We start from the raw sequence: 19941 nt of genomic DNA on the forward strand, positions 1-19941 counted from the left end.
CTGGCTCTAGCCCCACCTGTCTTGTCCCCATCTGTGTCGATCCTGCCTGTCAGCCTGGTGAGTCTTTGTCCCCACAGGCTGTGGCAAGAGGGTGAGGGGTCTGTGAGGTGATGTCTGGTGACTCCTGTTCACCCGGTGGGCCAGGGTGCCCCAGGGGCGGAGGGTGGGGGGGCACCCATTGCCAGGAGGAGCTGTCGGGCCGGTTCCGGCTCTTCCACCCAGCCCAGTGTTTCCTAAGGCAGGAGCCCCGTGTGGGCCAGACATCCCCAGAGGCTGCCCAAGCATGGCAGGGCCAGCGTCTCGGAGTCCTGTGGGACGATTTTCCTCATCACAAGCACTTCCCGGGTCATAGGAGACGAGACGGCATTTAATCAACTTCTGCGTGCATTTCAGCCACATGTGACATTTGGTCTTTGTGACAGCTCTCCTAGTAATGTCCACTTCTGGTGTGCAGTCCTCCCATGGGTGAAGGGGCTGGTTCTGCCTGAGGACACTCTGAGGTGGGGGCCTCTCCTGGATGAGCGGGTGGGGTGAGCTGTGAAGGGAAGCGTCCCAGGCCTGGGACACGCCTGCAGCTGTGGGCAGCTCACCTACCATGTGGCAGCTCTGAAACTGTCCAGCACCCACTTCCTGGGCCTCCAAAGACATCAGGAGGGGACCTGGGGTGTCGGGAGCAGAGCTGATTCTCCAGCTCTTGGGGCAGCCTTTGTCAGGGGTGCGCACATTGTGCCGGGGTGACATAGCGCTGGCTTCTGGCGCCCTGCGGCAGCCTCTGTTCACTCTCCTGGGCTCCCAGGCCTGGGGGCAGCCTTCACAGGGGGGTGCACACATTGTGCTGGGGTGACATAGCGCTGGTTCCCGGTGCCCTGCAGCAGCCTCTGTTTACTCTCCTGGGCTCCCAGGCCTGGGGGCAGCCTTTGCGGGGGGGCGTGCACATTGTGTCGGGGTGACATAGCGCTGGTTCCCGGCACCCTGCAGCAGCCTCTGTTCACTCTCCTGGGCCCTCAATGGGAGCGTTTTCTTACCAGTTTTGATACAAACCCTGGCTTATGAAAAGACTGGGTTTTAACCTGAAACCCTGCTGGGGCTTCGGGCTTTCCCCAGCTGGTTTGTTATTGGAAGTGCTCTTTCCACACCCACGTGGGCCAGCTGCTCGGCTGAGTGCTAGACGCAGAGGCGGGTCCCTGCAGGGCAGGAGGAAGGTTCTAGCCAGGCCCACAGGAGGGCAGATCATTGTTTTATTCTTGGGGAAAATGTTGAAATGTCACCTAACGCTTTTACCTTGGACGCGGTGGTGGCTGTGCCAGAGGCGACGTCTTGGCCGTCTCCTGCCTTGAGCCTGTGTTTGGCCTTAGACGTGCTGTGGAGGGGCGGCTCCTGCGGCTCTCTCCAGCTCCCTATGCTCCCTCCAGCTCCCTCCAGCTCCCTTTCGCCCAGTTCCCAGGCCTGGCAGGACCTTCCCGGCAGACATGTGGATGGGCCACCTGTGCCAGCAACCCAGAAACCAGAAACAATTGCGGCTGGAGAGCTGCTTTCTGGAAAAGCTCCTTACCTTTTCTTTGGTTATTTTGTTGCTCCTAGTAAGCCTGGGGATGGCGGCGAAACTCTGAGAACAGTCACATGCTGCATTAGGAAGGACGAGCGTCCATGCTGTCTGGGTGCTGGGCTTAGTGCTGATGAGTCTCGAGACAATTGTGGGACCTGGTTCAGGGACTGAGACCCCAGCCAGCAGCCCTTGGGGAGGACCTGGAGACGCTGCCGGACACCGCGAGAGGTGTGGGAGGCTGGTGTTGGTTTCTCAACCCACCCACGTGGACGCAGAATCCAGAGTGAACTGGGAGGAGGCGTCCCCGTGCTCGATTCTTATAGGACTGCTCTCAGTTGCCAACGCCAAAAAATGAAAGCCTTCTGTGAAGAATGAATATTTTAAAAACCCTTGATTCTAATGCATTTGCTGTTCTGGGAAGATTGTGTCTGTGGCCCTTTGGTCAAGTTGCACAATGAGGGTGGGTGCTGGTGGGCCTGGAGCTCCGAGCTGCTCTGCCCCACGCCGTCATGCGCAGGCAAGTACAGAGGTGCTCCCTTCAGGCAGTCCTGGTTCCTGGGAAGGAGCCCCGTGCCCGTGAGATGGGACTGTGAGGAGCCGCGTGGGTTCCTCCTTTTACCTGCGTCCTAATTTGAGAGGCGGGCAGCACAGGTAGAGGATGTGCTGACGGTATCACATGGCGTAAATCACGCCGAGGAACGTGACAGACCAGTCTTGGCCCCCATAATCACGACCCATGCCCACACTTCCATGCCACACTTGCCCGGAAGTGCAGGGAGCTCTGGGAACTCTCATGAGAGGACTTTGATAGACTCTGTAGACACTGGTTCCTGGTGACCGTGGTGGTGGCAGGGCCACTCTTGGGACACCAGGCTGATTTGCCCAAATGTCCCCTTCAGAAATGTCTCCCGATGGCCTTGCAGGATGGTGGTCCCCTCCCCCTTTCCTGTTCTAGCTCCCTCCCTGGCACCTGGCGCCACCCTGTTGGCTCGTTGAGTGTCTGTTTCCCCCACACTGAAGAGTTCACTCTGGGAGGGCATCTCCCTCCTTCCCAGGTCTGGAATGGGCTTGGCCAGTGGTTCACGCGGTGACCTCTGACCTTGGCTGGTTAGCAAGCCCCCATGTCCCCAGCAGGTCCTCGACCAGAGCCTTCTGGTCAGACAGTGCCAAGGTCCAGCCCTGAGTGGCCCAGCAGGATGAGGTGGGGATGTGAGCCGGGGGACGTGGGTCGGAGGCCCCAGGATTCGTAGGCGTTGACCTGCGTGTGGTGGGTAATGAAGTGTTTGCATTCAGGGCTCAACCCCCAGAAGCCAGGGTCGATCTGAGGTGGGCACCCACCACCCTCTTGGGGTGCTCACCTAAGTCTCAGGGGCTGAGTGTGGGGCGAGGTAGGGTAAAGAGATGGTGCTGGGGCTCCTATGCCCCCCTTTCCCAGGGCCACAGGGCTCCTCGGCGGTTCACAACAGACTCTGTGTATAAGGAAGGGGCCATGCCCACTTCCCTCTGAGGCCCAGATCAAGTGACGACCCCAACTCTTTGCACACTCACTCCTTCTGGGGGCCTGCCTGGCTCCCTTGGTGACCAGGGCTGCCCACGGCACCTCCACACAGCCCTGTCCCTCTGCTCCCTCTCCTCCCATCGCAGGGGCCTGGTCTCCGCCCCCTCCATGGGCCCCCTTGAGAGAGGACCTGGGACTAGGGACTAGGGGAAACTGGGTGGGGCCTGGGGGCAGATGCATGGCCTGGGGGCCCAGGAGCTGGGGTCAGCCCTGCTGTTGGGTGACCACGTGGTGGCTCCTGGACCCCCCAGGCCGGTCCTGTGGCAGATAGGAGGCAGGTGTGTAGGGCCTGGGGCTCAGGGCTCCTTGGGGGTGACCCCAGGGATGGTGGGGTCCTGCTGCGATGTCCCGGGCTCCCCTAATGCTCCATAGGCCCCACCCAGGCCTCTGCTATGCAGACCCTCACTGTACCCTCCCACTGGCAGATGAGGAAACTGAGGACCCAAGGAGGTGGGCTTGAGAGTGGCCTGCATGGAGCCTACCATGAGGCAGGGGTTGGTTTTGGGGGCTCTGAGTGTAGCATTGGCCACTTGCCCAGCTTGGAACCAGATATTGACCTTTGCCTAGAACTGTCTCTGACTTCTGTGCTGCCGATGGAAGGCTGGGTGGACGCCTGGAAGGTTCAGGAACACTTGCCTGGGGCTCCTCACTGCAGTGACCTGTCCCGGGCGTCTCATACACACCTGCCCTCGGAGTACGGCCGCTTCTGCCGGTGCCACCCCGGGCTCTGCGGCCTCAGTCCCTTCCCTCCCCTGATCCACGGCCAGTGTGCAGGGAGCTCCGGGAACTCTCATGAGAGGACTTTGATGGACTATGTAGACGCTGGTTCCTGGTGAGCGTGGTGGTTGCAGGGCCACTCTTGGGACACCAGGCTGATTATATATTGCTCTCCTCAGAGCACACAGGGAGCTGTTTTGACAGATTCCTGCTAGTGGACTTCCTTCTCCTTGCCTTCTCTGCTGAGTGCTGGAATGAGAGCTGACCTCTTCTTTGGGGGCCGGGAAGGGTCTGAGCCTAGGCTTGCATGGGGCAGGGCCGGTGGTCATAGGAGGTCCTGGCCCAGCCCGGGGCAGTGCAGAGACCCTCATGGGTTGCTAATGGCAGGTGTGAGGGGCAGGGACCTGAAACAGCCACTGGGTCTCCAGTTTCACTGGTTTGGAGCCTTCGGGGCTGGGATTGGGAGGGCATGAGGGCTGCTGTGTGCAGTGGCAAGGCCAGGTGTGTCTGACCCCAGCACCCAGGGGGCAGCAGGAGCTGGGCATCAGGGTGGAGCCACGGTCATCCAGAGGATAGCTACGATGCCTATCAGCCTCCTGCCGGTGCCTGTGACTCACCTGGCAGGGTCTGGGACAGTGGGTCCCTGAGTAGGGATCCCTGTGGACATGGCTGGCAGAGACCACTTGTCTGGGGGCTTCTCATGGGTGCTGGTGTGGTGAGCCCTGCCCACAGGGTTACACTCTGCTGCTCACGTGGTGTCCTGGAGCCACATCCGGGATTCCTGTCGCACCTGCACCTTCCCTGAGCAGCATCTGCATGGCTGTCTCGGGTGCCACTGTCTGGGACTTGGTGTCCCTGTGGCCGCCCTCCTGGTCAGTCTTAGGAAGCCGGGACAGTTGTGTTCAAATCACAGGCACTGCAAAGTGGGGGCTGCATGTCCCTAACCCCCATGGCTCCACCCTCAGCCCCACCCCTGAAACTCCCCCAACCCCATGGCCCTGCCCTGGCAAGTCCCCCCACCTCACAGCCCTGCCCCTGACACGCCCTGACCCCCCACAGCCCCGCCCCAGCACACCCCTGACTTTACAGTCCCACCCCCTGCACGCCCGGACCCCCCACAGCCCCGCCCCAGCCCACCCCTGACTTTACAGCCCCACCCCTGCACGCCCTGACCCCCCACAGCCCCGCCCCAGCCCATTCCTGGCTTTACAGCCCCGCCCCTGACACGCCCTGACCCCCCACAGCCCCGCCCCAGCCCATTCCTGGCTTTACAGTCCCACCCCCTACACGCCCTGACCCCCCCAGAGCCCCGCCCCAGCACACCCCTGACTTTACAGCCCCACCCCTGCACGCCCTGACCCCACAGCCACGCCCCGGCACACACCCTGCTGCTGCCTCCTGGCCGGGAGCCCCTGCCGGAGCTGCCTCCTCCTCACACCCTCGGGAGGTACTGGCTTTGCAGGTGTGCAGGCACAGGTGACACAGTTGCCGTGACTCCCTTATGCTTCTGGCTTATTTAATACATTTTGTTTCCCATCCCTTTCTTCCCAGGAGGGACTAACCTCAGGAACTAGTGCTTATTCTCTAAGTTGGAGGTAATGGTGGCTGGGCTCTCTTGCTGGTTCACAGCTCGGGGGCCCAGAGGCTTAGGGCTCCACGCTGTGCTGACTGCTTGGGGTCCTGGGGGAGGCCACCGGAGCATGCGCCCAGGCACTGGAAGATGCTGGCTTCGTTTCCCAGGGCAGTCCAGGACTGGATTCCAGGTACCCATGTGCCAAGTCCAGGGTCAGGGGCGTGGCACAGCAGGTGCCATGTGGCCGTCCTAGGCATGCGTGTGGGCGTGGACCACCACCCTTGTCCTCAGCTCTGTTGGGAATGGCCAAGGCTGTGCCAACCATGGGCTTCTGTGCCCGCTGGGGCTCTTCTGCCTCTACCAGGTGCTCCAAGAAGGAGCACAGGGGTCTCTAGGAGCGGCGGCCTGGGTGGAGCCTGGTGGACAGAGGGTCCTTGGACCCAGAGCCGCCCAGCAGAGTCATCTCCCCAAGCTGTAGGCAGCCAGCTCAGCCCTGGGCCTTGCCCTGACACCCCGTCCCCTCCCCACTGCAGGGCAGGCCCCGCAGACTCCGAGGTCCATCCCGTTGGGGTTGGCTGCTGGATGGCATCGGTGTCCCTGTCTCCCCTGCCACGGCCCAGCCGCCCTCTCGTTCCCCTCCCTCCTCCAGTTCAGCCCCGTCCATGACACGTGCCGGTTCGCAGCCCACTTTCCTTTAATGTCTGGGGACATTGGGTGACGCCACAGGGTGGCAGCTGCTCCCTGCCTGTGGGGCTGTGGCCCGGGCTGCCTCGGAGTGCCCTCGCGGGTGCCGGAGCAGCCTCTGCCTTGATGACATAATCTCTGTTTGGGCGTGCGTAGGTTTTCCTGAGGAAGGAGGCTGGGATGCAGGGTGGGGCGGCTGCCGCCTGGAGCTGGGGATCTTGGGGGCTGTGCCAGCTTGTGGGTGTCGGCCACAGGTCTTGTCTGTGCAGCACGGTCTGTCCTCTGCGGCCTCTCTGCCCATTGCCCAGCTCTGATGCCTGGCAGCCTCTTCTCTCACCCCTTGAAGCCCCACCCCCTCCATCAACCTGGTCCTGACCCCCTGTGCCAGTCAGTGCCCCTGTAGGCACTTACAGAGGGGAGGTGAGGAGCGCCTTTCTAAGGCGCTTAAATCAGACCGCTCTCCCCACCTCTGCAGAGTCAAGCCCCACTGCCGTCTTGTGCAGAGGAGACCAAGGCCACAAGTCACAGCCCCTTTCTCACCCCCAGGTGCTCTGCTGACCGCCCTCCCACTTCACCCACTGACCAGCTTGTGGGTCTGTCCATACCATTGGGGTCCTTTTCCTGCCTGTGCCCAGGCTGGCCCCTCACCTGGGCACCTTCTCTCTGCCCCCGACTGATGCCCACTTGTCTGGAGGGCCCAGCACAGGTGTCCTCTCCCCAGGATACGACCCTGCACCTTCACGCCGGCTCTGCCCTGTGCTCCAAGCCCTGAAGCCTCCATGGGTCCTTGTCATGGCGCCCGTAGCTCAGACTGAAAGACCTCTGGGTGTGTGACTCTGTCTCCAGGGTCCGTGAGGATGGACACTTTGTCTGCTGTGTCTGTGCTGAACCCTGGTGCTATCCTGGAGCACCCTGGGAAGGGAGTGGGCATTTTCCAGTTCAGAGGAAAATGTGAAGAAACCTTTCTTCTAGAAACTGTTCTGTGTCCTCCTCCACACACCGAGTGCCTCAAGCACTTGCCCCACCAATGGCACAGGGTACCCCCAGGGAGCAGTGGAGATGAGATGAGACTCCAGGTCGTGCCTCCCAGGAGTGGTCAGTACCCACCGCGGTGTCTCCCTGGGTCTGCCTCTGGCCTTGGCTGTGTCTTCCCTGCCTTTAAAATAACCATGTTTGTGTGTTGGGGGGGTGGGTTCCAGATGTTGAATTCCCCACAGAATAAGTGAACATGAGGCTGTGGTAAAAGTGGGTAAAAAAGTGAAATGTTGTGAACCAGTGTGTGCCCTAAACCTGGCTCTAGGACACAGGGCCTTGCAGTGAGAGCCATGTGCAGGCCCTTCATGGGTGCAGCACACTGGGGGTGCAGACCCAGGGACACAGGCTTGGCGGTGCAGAATTGGGGATATAGGCCTGGGGATACAGGTGGAGGCAGCTGCTGGCCTGGGAGTCATCTGGAGGGGCTCATCCTGGAGGCCAGTGGGTGACATTGTGGGACCCCCGTCTTATGTGCACGGAGAATGTCCTGGGTTTGAAAGGCAAGTGGAGGCGGTCTGGAAAGCCCGTCAGAATCCCTTTCCTTGGTGTGGATAGAGGCTCCCTGGGCAGGGCACACGGGGAGGTCTCATGAGTGACAATTGGGGGGCTGTCCTTCTCCCGGAAGGGCTTGCAGGTGTGGGAAACGGTGCCTTCTGCAGCTTCGCATAGGCCTGCGGGATGGCCCTCGTGCTGGGCGCAGGCACTCCCAGGCCACTCAGGTCATGGTGGACACAGCTGCAGCCCTGAGCCTCCTCTCGTTCATCTTGGGACCATTTGCAAACTCCCCCAGGCTTGCCCAGTGAGTGTCAGCAGGGCTGACGCCCCGTCCTCTGGAGACGCGGAGCAGGGTGGAGGGGAACCAGGAACAGCTGCTCACGCGTGCGTGGCTTCCCCCAAAACCCCGGGCCTGCCTGTTTGGGGGTGTTCACTGGACGGAGTAGCTTTCAGTGGGGGTGGCCGGTGCCCGGGACGGCAGCCCAGTAGAGTCGGACTCAGGCGTGGTGGCTCGTTCTTGCCGTGTCCCTGCTGTGGTGGGCACCTGCCTAATCCTGTAACAGTTCTGGGAATAGGACGTGCATGACCCCAGGCCCATGTCTTCACTGACTGGGGCTCAGCCCCCTCCTGCCTCGCACAGGAGCGAGAGTTCAGCCCGCCCCATGGAGATCCTCTTCTAGGGTGAGGGGCCCTGGCAGCATCGGGGTGGGGGGTGTCGAGGTGGAGGAGCTGCTCTGGGGTGGGGGTTTGTGCCTCGTGGGGCCTTACTGCCACCTCACCAGGTGTCTCTCTGTTTTATTCTGCAGTGAACTTTGACCACTTCCAGATCCTTCGGGCCATCGGGAAGGGCAGCTTTGGCAAGGTAAGGCAGGGCCTGGCGTGGGGATTGGGCTGAGGGCTGAGGGGGCAGGGGCAGAACCGTGGAGTTGGACGTGCTGTCCCCTGAGTCCACCTGCCCCCATCCTCCTCGGGAGAAGCAGCCTCACCCGGACCGAGGCTCCAGGTCCTTTAGGGAGGGCGTGGGCGCTCCTCCCGTGGAGGCAGCCAGCTGTGCCGCCGTCAGACTGGGCCCCATGGTGTCACCAACACCGCAGCGTCCAGGAGCCACGGGGACAAAATCGCAGCTTTGGCTGAACCGGAGCCCAGAAGCCGGGCTGTGCCTGCGGCTGCTCCTCAGGGCCTGCGGGGACAGGATGGAGGGTGGGTGCTGAGCGTGCATCCTCAGCTGGGCCCTGTCCTCTTCCCCATCCCTGTCTCCAGCCCCGTCCAGAATGCCCTGCTGCTGTCCTCCACGTAGGCCTGCTGGCTGGCCTGGACGGAGCCCGTTCCTTTATTCCTTTTGTTTTCTCTTGGCCAGATCTAACTTCCTGATTGACGCCTTGTAATATCTAGAGATCAGGGGTAATTATAACTCAAAGAGGCTTAACGAGCACTCGGGAAAGGTTGGAATTAGCCCTCCGGCTTCTGCGCGCGGCTCTGTTGTGGATGAATCACTTCTGAATGGACAGTTCTTTTCAGCTGTCCCGGGAGGCTTAGCAGATGGGCTCTGCCTCCCTCCCGCTCCTGGCTGTACAGCTGCCTGGACACTGTCTATGTAAGCCCCATAAGCCCTTTTTAAAGCGATTGCCGGGCTACGGGAGTATAATACGTAGGGTATTTGATGTGATTAATTACCTCCATTTCATTGTATTGCAAGCCATGGCTCTGCTGGGTTACTTGCGGCCTGGGGTGATGAAAAGTCGAGTGAATGAGCCCCTTCGCGCAGGGCATTGAGAAAGCTCCCGTGCACCGAGGAGAGAGTGCTTTTGAGTCTCTGCATGTGGGGAGGTGCCCGTGGACCTGCACCGTTTTGTTGCTGGTGAGGCCGGTTGAGCGTCTAGGTGAGGTGCTGAAGCCGGCGGAGTTCGCCAGAGACACTCAGGGCTGTTGGGACTGACTCAGACCCTCCTGTCCTCCCAGCTGAGCCTCAGTTCTATTCTCCGGGCCCACAGCGGGTGCACGAGGGGAAGGCAGGATGGAGTTTGGGGGGACTGCTCCCCTCAGGCAGCGGAGGACGGCAATTGCGACGGGTCTCAGGAGAGGGGTCTTAGAGGGACCCTGGGAGTCACCAGGCATCCAGAAATCAGGTTCAAGGAGGGAGGCTGGGAAGCCTGGGCCCGGCCAGCACATCTGGAGAGGGCCAGGCCAAGGGCATCTGAGGGGCAAAGACCTGCCCTGGGGAGCGAGGCTGGCGGGTGCAGGTGCTGTTTCCTGGGGGCCCCGGCATCTCCCCATTGCCCCCGCCTCTGTTGGCCCTACACCCCTGCCTGGGGATGGTCCCCTCCTCCTCATGAGCACAGGTGGGCAGCCTCAGCCCTGCCACCGTCTGCAGACCCCCCCAGGGTTCTGCTCCTCGGACCAGTTCTTAAGAGGCTCGCAAAAGCCAGCTGGCCCAGAAATGGGCAACTGTGGAGTGTGGGGAACAGGAGGGAGCCACTGGGTGCTGTGCTCAGATGCAGGGTAATCGTGCACCTGGAGGGTTCCTTCTGGCTCCCAGTTAGGCCTCCTCATCAGGCCTGCAGGGGCTCTGTGCAGCACTTGCTGATGGATGCCTGGCACCGAGGGGAGGGTGAGGTGAGGCCTTTCACTGACCTGGAGGGGTCCTTCCAGCTCTTTCACTGGCCAAGGCAATGACCCCATAGCTGGAAGGATGAGGGCTGAGAAGGCGGCTCTGCATGTGGTTGGGCTGTAGCTGCGTCTGCTCACACGTGGCCTCAGTTCAGAGGGGCTGCAGCAGCAGAGGCCCCAGCCACGGCTGTTTCCCTGCAGGAGGTGGTGGGCCCAGGCTCAGCTGCGCCCTGCCAGTGTTGGAGCCACCTGTGAAAATGGCTCCGGGTCGAGGGGTGGGATACCCTGGTAGGGCACCGGAGCCCACCCGTTCAGGACGGCGCAGCGTTTGGAGTCTGACCGGGTAGAGTCTGGTCCTGCCAAATGGCCGTGGTGCAGCTGCTCTACCTGCCAGGGCCACAGCTCCACTCTTGGGGCCGCCGCTCCTGGAAACGGATTATCTAGAGCTGGCCCTTGGCTTTTGTGTTTGTTTTCAATTTTTTAAAAAATTACAGTGAATTACACATAACAAAATTTACCATTTTCACTGTTTTGAAGGCAGCTCTGGGGCCTGAAGTACATGGTGCCCCCCAGTTCTGTCCAGCTGCAAGTGGTGGTCTTAGTTAATTCCAGGACTAACCACTTAGCGGGAGGAATCTAGACTTGGAGAAAATCTGTTTTCTTCCTGCCATGGACATTCCTCCAGCCTGCCCCCCGCCCCTGCCTGCCCCCTCACCTGGCATAGACATTCATCCAGCCCACTCTCCACCCCCGTCTCGCCCCCACCCAGCATAGACATTCATCCAGCCCATGCTCCGCCCCCACCCCGCCCCCAGGCCACTCAGTGTGATTAAATTCTGCCTGGTGCCTTCTCAGCTTCCAGCCGGGGTTACAAAGGCCTCGGTGTCTGAGAAGCTCGCTGCCTCCCCAGCACTGCTAATTGTGCTTGTTCAGAATCCAGGACACCGAATTCCCAGCCTCAGGCTACGGTTATCTCAGGCTGCGGGCTGTGGTCACAGGAACCGTGGGTGGGGGCAGTCCCTTCCCACGTCCTTCCTTCCGGGAGCTGGTGGTGGTTGGCTTGGATGCAGCTGCCCCAGGGAGGAGGGCAGGTCGCTGCCCCAGGATCTCTCTGGGACCAGGCTTGGCTGGGGGGCGCAGACCAGCGCAGGTTGGGCCGGGCATGAACCCCAAGTCCATGCCGAGCCCCGGCCCCTCTGGCCTGTCAGGCGGGCCCCATCTCTGGACACAAGTCTCTTAAAAGCCGTTGACTTTTCCGGTCTGTGGTTCTCCTGGGGGGGCGCGGTACAGCGTTTTCCTGTTCTTTGGGCCAAGGTTTCCCGAACCAAACGCGCCGTGGAGGAGCTGTCCCTCCCGCTGCCTTCTGAGGCTGAGCCGGGTCTGTGAGACGTGCTGACAGGAGGCACGGGGGCAGGAGGAAAAGCATCCGAATTTATTGTTCGTGTGACACGTGCAGGGCATCGTGGGGGAAACAAGGAAATACCCAAAACAGTGCTGGGCCCCGAGGGCTGACGGGCCGGCTGGGAGAAGGTGGAGTGGGGGCCGCGTGGGGGGCCCGAGGGCTGACGGGCCGGCTGGGAGAAGGTGGAGTGGGGGCCGCGTGGGGGGCCCGAGGGCTGACGGGCAGGCTGGGAGAAGGTGGAGTGGGGGCCGCGTGGGGGGCACACAGCTTGTAGGGAAGACTACAGGGCCCTCAGAGAAGCAATGGGGACTGTGATGGTTTGTGACCGAGCCTGAGGCGGGGGTGGATCCTGGCCCCTCTCCAGGGGGAGGGTCCCTTTTCCTGGGCCGGTGGTACTGCAGGAGGGGCTGAGCTGGCAGTTTCTCTTGGAGGGTCTGTCTTTAGACAGATGAGGGGAGTTCGGTGAGAGCCGCCCACCTCAGGTGCTGTTTTCCAGTGGCTTCTGCTCCAAATAGTCAACAAGGCAGAGCTTGGTGGTGCCACCAGAGCCCCTTCACCACCCATGCCCTTCTGTCCTGCTGCACTCCCCCACCTCGGGTCCTGCTCCACTGGCCCCGTGCCCCAGTTACCCTCAGCTGCCCCACTCCCAGCAGCTCCCAGCTCATGGCCCCTCTCAGAGGACAACAGACCCTGGCCCCCATACACGCATACATGCTTGAAGACCGTCTGCACCCAGCGCTGCCTCATTCACGATCAGGGCAAAAAACATTCTGTTCTGGGGAGAATGGAGTCCATTTGGAATTCAGCTTTTATTTTTTGCTTTTTTTTTTTTTTTTTTGAGTCAGGGTCTCCCTCTGTCACCCAGGCTACAGTGCAGTGGCGTGATCTCGGCTCACTGCGACCTCCGTCTCCCAGGTTCAAGTGATTCTTGTGCCTCAGCCTCCTGAGAGCTGGGACTACAGGCGTGTGCAACCACACTCAGTTAACTTTTTTTTGTAATTTTAGTAGAGACGATTTCACTATGTTCGCCAGGCTGGTCTCAAAGTCGTGACCTCAAGAGATCTGCCCGTCTCAGCCTCCCAAAGTGCTGGGATTAGAGGTGTGAGCCACCACGCCTGGCTGGAATTCAGCCTTTTAAATCGGCAGGCTCGAGGTCTGGAACTGCTTGTGGACAGCTTGTTGTGGATGTGGCCATGCGCAGGCCTCTCTCTGGGCGTCCCGCACTGTTCCCTGCAGGGTGTGCCGACCAGCGAGGCCGCAGGACTCCAGAGCCTCTTCTACACTCTGCCAAAAATGCCGGCTCTTCCCGTGTTTGTATTTCCACATGGACTATGGCCATATGTCTTATGAGTATGTCTTGTCAAGGTGGAAAGTAACCCCACTGGGATTTGGGTAGGACTTACATTTTCAGATTAATGGAGAGCAAAGTGGAGATCTTACCCATCTAGGGGTCTAGTGACTTTTACCCAAATAGGCATCTGCTTTTTTATATTGATTCTTCATATTTTGCTGTGTTTATGCTATGTTGTTCCTGTAGTTATTATTTGTCACGTTGTTACGTGTAACTTTTTGCTACTGTGACTAAGAGACTTTATTTTCTAACTTTTCCCAGTGTTAAATTGTGAACTTTGTTCCTGAGCTGCGTGGCCCTGCATCCTGCCTTCTCGCCCCTGTCAAAGGGCCAGTGGGCGTCCTCTGGAGCCACGGCCATGCTTCTGGCTGGAGGAGTTGGGTGGGCTGGGCGTGTGGCTCTTGTACCTAGCCTGGGCAGCAGGTGTGGGTGGAGGGTCGGGTTTGGCTTTGCCAAGCTGTGGCTGGTGCTCCTGGGAATAACAGTCAGACCCTCACGTAACTAGGAGTGTTTTGGGTGTGAGGTGCTAAGTGCTGGGAGATCACATGTTCCTGTTGATGTTTGTAGGGGCAGAGGCTGGGTTTCCACTCGGCCAGAATGCTGCAGGGAACACCAGGACGCCAGCTTGGTGGTGTCTGATGGCACAGCTATCAGGAGGCAGAGGCATGTCTCTAGGGGTATGGTGCCCCTTTGGGGGTTTGAGAGCCCCCTGCCCAGATGGATTTCTCGGTGGCACGGCTGGCTGTTGGGCAGTGGGCATAGTTGGGTGTAGCCCCACCCCTTGACCCTGAGTGGGCCTCTGCTGTCTCCTCTCTAACCCCCCTAGCTGGCTGGGCTCCTCGCCCTGCCCTGCACACCCCTTACCGCAAGGCCATCCTCCTTTCCGAGAGAGAGAGAGAGAGAGGCACAGGCGCACGGCGTCCGCATTTCTCAGGCTGTGCGGAAAGAACTAAGAAAACGGGGGTCAAAAGGCCTTCACCACAGCCCCCACCCACCCCGAGGAACCGCCTGTCCTTGCAGTGACCCCACGTCCCCGATGAACCCAAGAGAGAGGCAGGAAGAGGGAGAGCATGTCTGTGGGTAAAGAAGGGCTGCCTGGCCGGGCTCCCCAGCTCCATGTCCCTGTGCAGGGCCTGTGGGCGTGGCCCTGATTCCACCTTGCCTGGGCCCCCTGTGCTGTCTCAGCCAGAAGACAGTGCCTGTGGTCACTATGGCAACCGCCACATGGCAGCTGCAGGACCACCCTGCCAGGTGCAGCCGTAACGCAGCGGCTGAGCCTGTGGCCTCTGAGTCCATGCCGGGAGGAGCTGCTTCTGAGGGTTCCTCTCATCCATCGGGGGGTGGTTTGCTACAGGTGGAGAGCAGCACTGGCCGAGAAGAGCTCGGAGGTGTCTGGGTTCTAGGATGAAACTCAATTGCCAGCTTGGAGTCATGGGGGTCCCAGACCACCACCTGGGTGGCTCGAGTCAGCGCTGCCTGTAGCCCAGGCTCTGCCCTTGGGGGGGCTTCCCTGGGGGGCCTCATGCTCTCCAGGCCACCAGGATAGCAGCTCCACCGAAAGGCAGCCTGGGTGACCTCAGCCTGGCAGGCGGCTCTGTTTGTTCCTCACCCTTGCAGCCAGCGGACACTGACGCCGATTGGAAGCTGGGTGTCCTGGGGGCTGCTTATTTGTGATGTGTGTTCCCATGGTGAGCGATGCGTTCCTGTCCTCACTGTCCATCCTGTTCCTGAGATGTCCAGGCCTGGATTCTGGACTTGGGATCTGAGGACCCCGGGTCTATGTGCCGTGGGTGACCCTCACGCGACAGCCCCCTAGTGTCCGGGAAGCCTGGCTGAAAGGGAGCCAACGGTGGCCTCTGAAAGTTGATGATGTCCAGCAGTGTCCGCAGAAGCCCCACAATGCTGGCCTGCTGCCAGGCTCCCGGGGCAGGGGCTGCTGCAGTCACTGCGGGCGACTGAGCCTGGGTTTCTCCCCAGACGCCTCTCACTTCCCAGCAGCACAGGCTCTGGCTTCCTCGCCAGCCCGCCGCCCGGCCACCCCGCTCAGGGCAGCAGGAGCCCTTTGTGGCGGCCACAAGTGTGTGGCACAGAGTGACCCCCATCCGGCAGGGAGTGTGCGGTGCCCCTGGGGACCTTGCAGTAGTGGTGTTTCTGGACTCCGTTAGTTGGGACTAAGATGGTTTGATACAGGCTTTGGGTTTTTGCTGACTTTGCTGTGATTCTGTGATTGTGTGTGTGAGATGGGCTCCCCTGGCTTGGGAGGACTGTGTGCTGTTACTGGGTCCGGAGAATGTTTACTGGGCTGAATTGACGTGTCCTCCTGTGGGGACCAAAGGAATCTGCTGGCTGGACCCAGGGCCCCAGGACAGGCTGTGGGGAGGTTCATCGCACACAGTGCTCTTGTCCTGAGCCCTCACACAATCTGTAAAATGCCCATCAGCTTCCCGAGGGTTCTGGCCTGTGGCTCTCAGGAGTGTGGAGTGCGGTACTGGCCACCGCAGACCCTGTCTGGCTTTGGGGTTTAAATGGTTAAGTGCAGTGTGATCTTCCTCCCTTGGACCTCTGATGGGGAGTGCTTGGCCCCACATTGGCCCCACATGTCCAGCCTGGCCCAGGGCGAGGGTTTCAGGAGCATTGGGGGCCCAGACAGGGCTGGACAGTCACCCCAGCACTGCAACCTGGTCTCTGCCGAAGTGTCCACCCAGCTTGCCCCGCCTCCCCGTGTATGGACGTGTGTGTGCATGCCTGTGTGTGTACATGAGCATGTGTATGTGTGCCTGCGTGTCTGCGTGATGTGTGTGTGCATGCCTCTGTGTGTGTGCATGTGTGGATGTGGTGTGTATGTGTGTGGATGCATGCCTCTGTGTGTGTGCATGAGTGTATGTGGTATGTGTGTGGTGTGGGTATGTATGTGTGGGTGCATGCATGTCTGTGTGTGCATGCCTCTGTGTGTGTGCATGAGTGGATGTGGTATGTATGTGTGGGTGTGTGCATTTCACATGTATGAACTGTGTTTCCAACGCTTTAATGTCAGGGCTTTGCTGACCCTGGAGAGACTGCCCCTCTGGGGCCAGCCACTTCCTAGAGATCAGAAACACTTGCCTTTGGTTGCCTTTCAAATGCAACCCCAGCTGTCTCCTCTGTGTGCTCCCAGGCTTGGGCCCACATCCCCTGCACGAATCACGGCCTGACCGCAGACACCCAGGGCAGGCCTGTATCCCCACAGCCCAGCCTGTATCCCCACAGCCCAGCCTGTATCCCCACAGCCCAGCCTGTATCCCCACAGTCCAGCCCGTATCCCCACAGCCCAGCCCGTATCCCCACAGCCCAGCCTCCAGCGTGTTCACCCGGCTTTCCCCACCTTTCCCGAGGAAGCCTCCGCCAAGGCTCTGCCTGTTTCCCCATCACGTCGTCTGTCTCTGAGACCGTGGTCTTCCCCTGCGTGGCCCCATGGTGTGGCACGCCCCACCTCCTGTTGGGAACTGTAACAAATGGTCTCATCAATGGCAAGCGTCTCCTGATCTCACCCACCTGCATGATAATAAAACCTACATTTTAAAGCAAGGGCCGTCTCCTGAACCGTGTGGATCTCTTGGGCCTGCTGTCCAGCTTCCCATGGGGGCCTCTGAGAGCAGCTGCCGCACCACAGTCCTCAGTAGACGCTGCCTCGGTCCCCAGGAGGCTGCCCCGTGCCCTGACCATGTGGTGGGAGGAAGACCCCTGCCAGGGCTGCTGGCAGTTCTCCAGGCCTCATCCACCTGCCTGCCACACTGAGGGACCCAGCTTAGCAGCTGCCTTTTCTCTGGGAAGGTCAGGGCTGGAGACTCTCGGGGGCTCCAGGCGGTGCTGGGTCTGACCACCATGGCTTTGAAGGAGACAGAGATGCTAAGGATTAAACAGACCACCCTCCCCGCCAGGCCAGAGTTGGGACGGGGGATGGCAGCTCTGATTAGAGAACCCGGAGGAACCCTGTGTACACAGCAGCTGGAGGCTCCTAAAAGGTTGGGGGAGGGATCGTGCTCTCCCTGCCGTGGGGAAGCTGATTCTACCAGGGCCGGTTCCACTCCAGGCTCCAGGGGCAGAAGGGTGAAGCTGCACCAGGACCAGCCCCGCGGGCACACTTAGGTTCCTCTGCGCCTCGCCGTCTGCTTTGGATTCGCCTCCACCACCACTGCAGGACCAAGGAAATCCTGTGTGGAGGCCTCGGTGCAGAGCCCGCATGGAAGAAACGGTTACCACATGCTCCTAAATGGGCCAAAACACGGTGGGAATTTGCCGGGCCCATCTCTCTGGGTCACCCAGGCTGCACCTTTATTCCTTAAAATAGATCTTTCCCTCATGACTGATTCAGGAGGAGAAGAACGTTCGTATCCATTTTCTCATTTTCTTCCCTCAACAGGCGCGTGCATGGTCCTTGCCTTTGCCTTGGAGCTGCAAGGAAGCTGAGGCCAGAGAGGTGGCCCTGCTGGCCTCAGGTCAGGTCACCTGGTTTGGGAGGAACAAGCACCAGTGGAGGGCCGAGGGGCCCAGCCTGTGAGCCCAGAGAGCACAGTGCAGGTAGCACAGTTCAGGGAGTGGGAGCCCAGCAGGGCAGGAGCCCAGGGAGCACAGCCCAAGGAGTGGGAGCCCGGAGAGCACAGTTCAGGGAGCACAGCCCAAGGAATGGGAGCCCAGGGAGCACAGCCCAGGGAGCACAGTCCAAGGAGTGGGAGCCTGGGGAGCACAGTCCAGGGAGCACAGCCCAAGGAGTGGGCATTTAAAATGAAACTGCCCGCCCAGCTGGCAGCTCTGGTCTCAGCAGCCAGGAGGCCATGGTCAAAGAACAAGGGATCCATCCACCTGTGTGGGTCCCTGAGGGCCGGCCTCACCTTTGGGGGTAGAACTGGGGCAGGCGCGTTTCCGCGATATAGCCACAGCGTGGAAGCTGAAGATCTTCTCATACTTACAGACCTTGGCGGGTCCATGGCAGGCCTGGTGCCCACAAGCACTTGGAGGTTGGGGGCACAAACAGACAGGGAGTGCAGGGACCCTGGGGCCAACACGTTTGTCGGATCCAGAGGAGTTCTGCTTGGTGAGTGAATCCCAGGCAGCAGGTCCAGGGTCACACTGGGATTGACACGTAAACTGGCAGGCAAATGTCTGAATGGCCCAGGAAAGGAAGCCTCTGTTAGGTGGGAGACTCGCCTCTTAAGTTTCTATCTCTGGCCACCGGCTGGAGCCGCTGGGGTGAGTGGGGGATAGTATCGGAAACCGTGTTGAGGGTGACTGAGCCGTTCTGGTGTGGAAAGTTAAACTTGTATTTGAGACTGACCTGAGGCAGCATGACGTCATAGGCACCCCCTCCGGGCCGCCTCCTGGGCTGTCCTGCAGCGAGCCCACGAGTGAGGAGGAAGCTTCCTCGCCATCCCGCTGGGCCCACGCGTGGCAGACACAGCTGCCCAGTGCGTGTGGGGCCCGTGCACGGTGGGGTTGCCACCTGCCACCCAGCCTCAGCTTCCTCATCTGGACTGGGAGCCCCTGGCCACCCCATCCAGTCCCCCCCTTCTGGGAGCCTCATAACAGGTTGTGGCATCCAGGACCACAGGGACATCAATGACCATTTCCAGGGCAGTCGGGCCTCCCCATGGGCCCAGAGTCCCAGCACTGACCACGTCCCTCTGCTGACCAGGCCGTCTGCAGGCCCTGGCACCTGGGGAAGGGGCCGGGGTCCTTTCTGTGCTCCTGACTGAGGCCCATGCATGGGTTTTGGGGCCACGGAAGCATTGTCTCCACTATTCTCTTTTTCTGGTCTTTAGAAGGTGCAACTCACATGGTATAGAGAGGAGCACCATGACCCCCCACAAGCACCCGGGTCCGGCCTCACCAGAAACCGACGCGGCACAATCCTGTTTCAGCCACAACCTTCGCCCACCTCCCACCGTGCCCTGGGTATCCGACATGAATTCCAGAGAGTGTGTCATTTTATCCATCGATAGTTTAGTGTGTATCTTTAAAGAGGAGGACTCTCTTCGTAGCCACCACCACGGTATTTTTCCACACCTGAAACAATGGTCTTTACGATCCCATCACACTGTGCCAGGCTTGTGTTCTTCCAGTGCCTGTGACTGGTTTCTGATGGTTTCTCTGAGTCAGGATCCGGATGAGTCTATGCAGTGAGGTGGGCCCGTGACCGCCAGTCACTCTGTGGGCCCTGTCCTTGCTGTTTACTTGCTGAGGGCCCAGGTGGCTCTGTGGTTCCATATCCTGAGCATCCCGTCTGCTTCTGCTGCCCACGTCACCTGGAGGCCCGGGCACTGTCCCTTCCTCCTGCCTTCTCCTTCCTTCCAGAAATAACCCTTGTAAGAAAGATTTTGGTTTGTATTTCCATTGGTTGGTTTCTTTTGTTTGTTTGTTTGTTTTTTGAGACGGAGTCTTGCGCTCTTGCCAGGCTGGAGTGCAATGGTGCAATCTCGGCTCTCCGGGTTCAAGATATTCCCCTGCCTCAGCCTCCTGAGTAGCTGGGACTACAGGTGCGCGTCACCACGCCCAGCTGATTTTTTGTATTTTAGTAGAGATGGGGTTTCACCATGTTGGCTGGGATGGTCTCGAACTCCTGACCTCGTGATCCACCCGCCTCTGCCTCTCAAAGTATTGAGATTACAGGTGTGAACCACCATACCTGGCCTGATTTCTTTTAATATATCCGTTTAACCTGCTTCTGGCATCAAGGGTGGCACACCACTCACACGGCTCACACCACTCACATCACTCACATGGTTCATACCAGTCACGTGACTCACACCACTCATACAGTTCATACCACTCACAGTTCACACTGTTCACAGCAGCCAAGAGGCCGTGGTCAAAGGACAAGGGATCCATCCACCTGTGTGGGTCCCTGAGGGCCAGCCTCACCATTGCGGGTGGAACTGGGGCAGGAGAGTTTCCGTGATACAACCCAGGAAGCCGGTGGCTGGGTGCCCCTGCCTGGCCA

The 19941-nt window shown here is 60.1% G+C and overlaps 1 protein-coding gene across 2 annotated transcripts in view; it reads left to right on the forward strand.

The window, feature by feature from the left end:
* Positions 1-19941, forward strand: part of LOC117082790 (serine/threonine-protein kinase 32C) — a 102072-nt gene that overhangs the window by 54730 nt on the left and 27401 nt on the right. For both annotated transcript variants that reach the window (XM_033209787.1, XM_033209788.1), the window contains exon 2: positions 8415-8470. In XM_033209787.1, coding sequence (XP_033065678.1) covers positions 8415-8470 — 56 coding nt within the window. The remainder of the gene's footprint in view (positions 1-8414; positions 8471-19941) is intronic.

Source organism: Trachypithecus francoisi, unplaced genomic scaffold (genome assembly GCF_009764315.1).
Source record: "Trachypithecus francoisi isolate TF-2019V2 unplaced genomic scaffold, Tfra_2.0 Lachesis_group9, whole genome shotgun sequence".
Lineage (NCBI taxonomy): Eukaryota > Metazoa > Chordata > Mammalia > Primates > Cercopithecidae > Trachypithecus > Trachypithecus francoisi.